This window comes from Lepidochelys olivacea (genome assembly GCF_965140295.1).
Source record: "Lepidochelys olivacea isolate rLepOli2 genome assembly, chromosome: 9".
NCBI lineage: Eukaryota > Metazoa > Chordata > Testudines > Cheloniidae > Lepidochelys > Lepidochelys olivacea.
Genome location: NC_140419.1, coordinates 37,598,009 through 37,604,008, shown reverse-complemented (window position 1 = coordinate 37,604,008; position 6,000 = coordinate 37,598,009). Strand labels below are relative to the sequence as shown.

Here is a 6,000-nt window from a genome sequence, read left to right as displayed (position 1 = left end):
TTTCCACTGACTTTAGTGGGGCTGAGATTTCACCCTTTGCAACCAATATGTTTACAACTTTTCACGTAGTTTTTCATATTGATGGATAAAATGGGAATGGATTGTCTTGGGGGATATTTCCTGTAATATGAAGAAACAGTCAAAGAATATATGGGGCAAATTCATCTCTGTTGCAGCTTTATTGAAGTCACTCCAGGGATGAATTTGGCCCTATATCTGGAATTGAGAAATACAGATGTATTTCTTTTGTTAAATATTCCACCCCACAGAGGTTTCCTGAGTCCTAAAGAGAGAAAAGGCAGTGGGAAACAGTTTTCCCAGGTATTTATGAATGCACCCAAAGTATTATGCAGCCTCAAAGATCATTTCATAAAAATCATTTGCATAACACCTGCTTTTACACATAATAATGCCTGAATGGATGTCCCGCACCCTAAAGCTCGCGTGAACTGTTTCTGCATGATGCAAGGGAAACTCCATGCTGTCGTCCCAGGGGAAATCATGCTGACAAATAAGCTGAACTGTTTAATCATGAGAGCAGATGAGTACACACAAACTATTCAAAATGCAGTTCTACCTGAAAAGTGACTGCAGATGGATTTGTGGTGGCTCGGCGCCTCTAAACATCAGACCCTGAGTGTCTCCGTTTTGGGAACCCAGAAACTGAAGCACACGAAATTAGTGGCCTCTTCTGAAAATTTATACCTACAATATTTGACCAAGGCTGCAAATATCCACAAAGGGATTTAGTGCCTAATTGCCGGTTAGCTTTAGGCTACACCCCTCTCCTCAATATTTCCCTGGGCTAGTGTGGGGAATAGACAGACCTAGGTGTAATGTACGTGATGTTATACTGGTGCAGAGCACAAGGATACTGACCTGCATACAGCTGTTTGAGGGAGGAGATGCCCAGGCTGGAATGTGTTGCATATACATGTGCAGAGAAGGGTGAATGCTGGGCCCAGAGTGGGGTGCAAGTTGCAACATCTGCATGCCTGTACAGGGAGAGGGAGATACTGGGATATCAGAGGAAGATGGGGTTAACATACCTGTATGGGGATGGGATTGCTCTAGGTCAGAATGGGGCCAGAGTGCTGTCAGCCAGTGTCAGAATTGTTGCAGAGTGCACATCTGGTGGTGGGGGTGAAGAGGTGCTAGGACTGCTGAGAAGTGGAGTACAGATATATTTTTGTGAGGCAGACACACTGGGTCAGAGTGTGGCATGGGACTCTTTCACACACAGCTGCCTATGTTTTTTCTATAACATCCATCACTAAGTGTATTTCAGGTAAATTCCTCCGTGAAATGCAAGGGGGTTCATGCTCTTCTTCTCTCCCAGCTTGGGTATTGTATATTAAATCACTGTTGTGGTAGAAATGCTTTGTCAAATATGAAGATTTTGAGAGTGGAAGTGGTCAGGATCTAGATTAGTCTGATCCCCTCTAGAAGATTGTTCTACAGCCAAACTCCCTTGAACAAAAATATTTTATCTCCAGCTAACAAGCTGGAGCTTTGTAAACTGCACAGTCCCAGAAGAGCACAGCTGTCTTGGCAGGTCATGATTAGAAGCATAGACACTCATGTATCTCAGTCTTCAACCTGTAGTTAGCTTTGAAAATCAGGACCAAAGGTTTTGCTGAACAATGGAAACGGTCTGGGAGTTCAAAAGGGATAGCGGGGTGGTGCGCTAACAGCAGCTTGTACCATTAATAATGCAGACACTACTTCCCATACAAGCTAGAGCCTCTGCATTGCATCCTTGTTCAGTTCCAGATAGAGCGAGTGTCAATAATCTAGTCTGGACATGACAAAAGCATGGATAGCTGTGGCCAAGTCCTCAGCCAGGAAGAGTTACATCTAGCAAGTTACAGCCAGAAGGCAGCTTCCCCCCACTATTGATGCTACCTAATCATCTAGGTGTAACGATGAATCAACCAGGACACAAGACTTCAATTTTGGCACAATTGCCTCTAACCACTCCCCATATCCTCTCAGTGGTGGGGGGTGGGGTGTCACATTGGGAGAAGAGCTCAGAGGGGTGCACACACCCCCGGGCCAGGGGGTGTGTGTCTTGGTGGGGAGATGGGCTTAGAGGGGCGCACACACCCCAGTGCTGGGGTGGAGGGTGAGATGGGCTTGGTGGGGCACACACAACCCATGGTGCCAGAGGGAGGGAACTTGGGAAGGGGGGAGATGGGCTTACAGGGGCACACACACCCCCGTGCAGGGGAGAGGGACTCAGAGGGGCACACACACCCCACAGTGGCAGGGGGAGGTGATTCAGAGGGGAGATGGGCTCAGAGGGGTGCACACACCCTGGTGCCAGGGGGTGTGTGTCTTGGTGGGGAGATGGGCTCAGAAGGGCGCACACATCCCCTGCTGGGGTGGGGATGAGACAGGCTTGGCGGGGCACACACAACCCATGGTGCTAGGGGGAAGGGTTTCGGGGGGGGAGATGGGCTCAGAGGGGCGCGCACACCCCATGGTGCCGGGGGAGGGGTTGGGGGGGGGGAGACGGGCTCAGAGGGGCGCGCACACCCCATGGCGCCGGGGACAGGGGCTCAGAGGGGCGCATGGTGCCGGCGTGCGGTGCGGGGAGCCGCAAGCAGCCACGCAGCCAGGCGGGGGAGGCCCACCTGCGCGGGGCGGAGCCGGGGCCGGGGCAGGCGGCTGCACCTGTTCAGTGACCCGCGGCCGCCGGCCTGGGGCGCTGCCAGTGCCGGGGCTCCCGCAGCGCGCAGGCGGCTCGGGCGCTCGCGTCCTTGGAGCATGGCCCGGGTGCTCCGCAGCCTCCACAGCTCCCAGCCTGTCGCCCGCTTCCAGCGCTGCTGCGGGCTCTTCCCCGCCGCGGGGGAAGGAGCCGGCGACGGGCTGGCGGGGACCGCGGGCGGTGGGGACCATCTCCCGGCCCGGGACACCTGCCCCGGGGGCAGCCCCGCCAGACAGCGGCTGCCAGAGGCCAACGGTGTGAAGAGCAGCCCCCCGCCGCAGGTAACGCGCCAGCCAGGACTAGGGAAGCCCCCACCCCAGCCCCAGCCTCAGCAGCGAGCGGCGGCGGCGTCTTCTCATCGCGCCTATGCCCCCACTTCCCCGGTGGGGTAAATGGGGGGGAGTTCCCATTTCCCTCCCCTCCTTTTCCTGGTGCATCAGTGGCTTTGGGATATTTATTGACTTCCATTGTCCTCCCTGCCTCATTTCTCTTGCAATCTTGGGGAAGGAGGGGTGTTTTCAGTGATCTTGTTCTCTGCCTTCCTTCCCCGCTCCTTTATTCCGCAGGCCAAAGTGGGAGGGCGTGTACCCCTCGGGGAATTCCTTAATAACCTTTTGCTGTTAGAGGGTACTTTACTCTCTTGGAGGTGGATGCAGAAATTCATCGTGATTTAAAAGTGTGAAACTTTACTGGGAGCCTAGGAACTTTGGAAAGAGTCACTGAGGGACTGTAGGGAGGGGTGGGGTCACTTAAAGCAAGAAAGTTAGAAAATGACATTTCAAATGAAAGCGAAAGAGGATCATTTTCCTGGACATTCTATAACAGATTTAAAGTAGGTTTCAGAGTAGCAGCCGTGTTAGTCCATATTTGCAAAAAGAAAAGGAGTACCTGTGGCACCTTTGAGACTACAAATTTATTTGAGCGTAAGCTTTTGTGAGCTACAGCTCACTTCATCGGATGCATTCAGTGGATTTAAAGTAGCCATCCTTCAACAAAAAAAAACTTCAAAAACAGATTTCAAAGAGAAACTGCAGAGCTACAATTCATTTGCAAATGTAACACCATTAATTTGGGCTTGAATAGGGACTGGGAGTGGCTGGCTCACTACAAAAGCAATTTTCCCTCTCTTGGTATTGACACCGCCTCATCAATTATTGGGAGTGGACCACATCCACCCTGACTGAACTGGCCTTGTCAACACGGGTTCTCCACTTGTATGGTAACTTCCTACTCTTCATGTGTCAGTATATTTATGCCTGCATCTATAGTTTTCACTCCATGCATGTGAAGTGGGGATTTTACCCACGAAAGCTTATGCCCAAATAAATCTGTTTGTCTTTAAGGTGCCACCAGACTCCTCGCTATTTCCACCTTAATTTCAGGAAACATTCATAATAGTAAGTGGCACTTCAGGGAAAGTTTTTACATTTTAGTACATCCTTCAACTTTTCCACATTTGAGGTTTATTCAGGAGGCTATCCTACCATCAGCAAGTGCCACAATCTTTCTATTTGTTCAGACATAGCCAGTCAGCATTCCATCTGTTTTGTAGTTTGTACACAGACAGCACTGGTCTCATTTTCTAGTTTCAACTGTACAAAAAGTCACTGCTATATATACTATATATATATATACACACATACATACATATACATACATTATAACATTAGCCCTGTCCATGGCAACAAACAACAGCATAGACACAAGAAAGCAAATTATGAAAGCAAATCTAAACTCTAGGTAGCAATCAACAAAGAATCTGACTGTACAACTTCAAATGTGAAATTCAGTTACTCATGCTTGTTTTTGAAAGTCACTAGCATAAACAGACCTAGCAAACAGAAATTCTAAGTATAAAGTTTATTTTAATTTAGAAAATAGTGTGCAACAATTATACAAGTATATATATAAATATATAAATTATACAATTTAATATCTGACTACAAGAGTCAAGAAATGACACTGTATACCTTGTACCTACAAGAATAAGTCACTGAGAGAAACATTAAAAAGATCATTGATGTGCTGGAGAGATTTTAGCTGGGGGCTGCATGTGATAGCTAGTGGTGGTCTGTTATTTTCCCTGTTGGGCCTGTCCTGTAGTAGGTGACTTCTGGGTACCCGTCTTGCTCTATAAATCTGTTTCCTCACTTCCCCAGGTGGGTATTATAGTTTTAAGAATGCTTGAGGAAGATTTTGTCGGTGTTTGTCTCTGTCTGAGGGATTGGAGTAAATTCGGTTGTCTCTTAGGGCTTGGCTGTAAACAATGGATCCATTCAGGGAAGTATAGCTGTCAATAGATTTCCAGTATAGGGTAGTGTTTATGTGGCCATCACTTATTTGCACTGTAGTGTCCAGGAAGTGGGTCTCTTGTGTGGACTGGTCCAGGCTGAGGTTGATGGTGGTCTACAGATTGAAGAATTCCACCTGGATTTCAACAAGGGCCTCCTTTCCATGGGTCCATATGATTAAGATGTCATCAACGTAGCACAAATAGAGGAGGGGCGCTAAGGGAAATAGTGTCCATGCTTAGATCACTGGGTTATTGATTAATCTGAAACTTCAAATCACCTAGGGATACTGCTGTTTATAAAACTTGTCTGGTTTTCATTTTATCTATTTTTTTTTTTTTAAGGCTCTGAAGAAAATCTGATCTGAGGAGCATGGCCAAGTTTGTCAGTTTATAAGACCATGTCAGAAGAGGGAAAGGTGGATGACAAGGCAAAGTACTGGGGATGTTGTAGAGAAAAAGTGGTGTTGGGAAAGAAGATAAATATAGCTGGTTTCTGCATAGGAGATAGAAAGATAACATGGTTCAGATCCTCAGACGCTGTGAACTGGCATAACTTCATTGAAGTAAATTTGCATCACTCCATTGACATGGCAGAGGATCTGACCCCATAACTAAAAGGTTGTCTAACAGGTCAAAAAGCCACAGGTGTTGATATATAGATATATGATAAGTGTTAATCAGCTGTGGGGTGGGGAGAACAGAACAGAAAGTAAATAAAGACTTGGTTCAAACACAAAGTTGCACCAGTTTAACTAAAAGTGTGATTTTTAAACACTGAGCTAAATCAACGCAACTTTGTGTAGACACATCAGCCAAAACCTGGTTTATATCTGTTTTGCTTGCTCCTGTAAATTCATAAAGAGCAACCTTAAGTTGATACTGATTTTAAAATTGGTTAAAAAAGTGTCTCAGCACAGGGGTTTGCTTCAACTAAATTGGTTGAATTAAACTAGTACAAATTTGTGTTTACACAATCCCTAATAGTTATAGCCAGAAA

The 6,000-nt window shown here is 47.0% G+C and overlaps 1 protein-coding gene across 1 annotated transcript in view; it reads left to right on the top strand.

The window, feature by feature from the left end:
• Positions 1 to 2,769: 2,769 nt before the first annotated feature.
• The window catches only part of SGPP2 (sphingosine-1-phosphate phosphatase 2), a gene marked incomplete at its 5' end in the record, with an annotated part of 81,307 nt that continues 78,076 nt past the window's right edge, over positions 2,770 to 6,000 (top strand). Inside the window, one exon of the mRNA XM_084639716.1 lies at positions 2,770 to 2,991. Coding sequence (XP_084495842.1) covers positions 2,770 to 2,991 — 222 coding nt within the window. The remainder of the gene's footprint in view (positions 2,992 to 6,000) is intronic.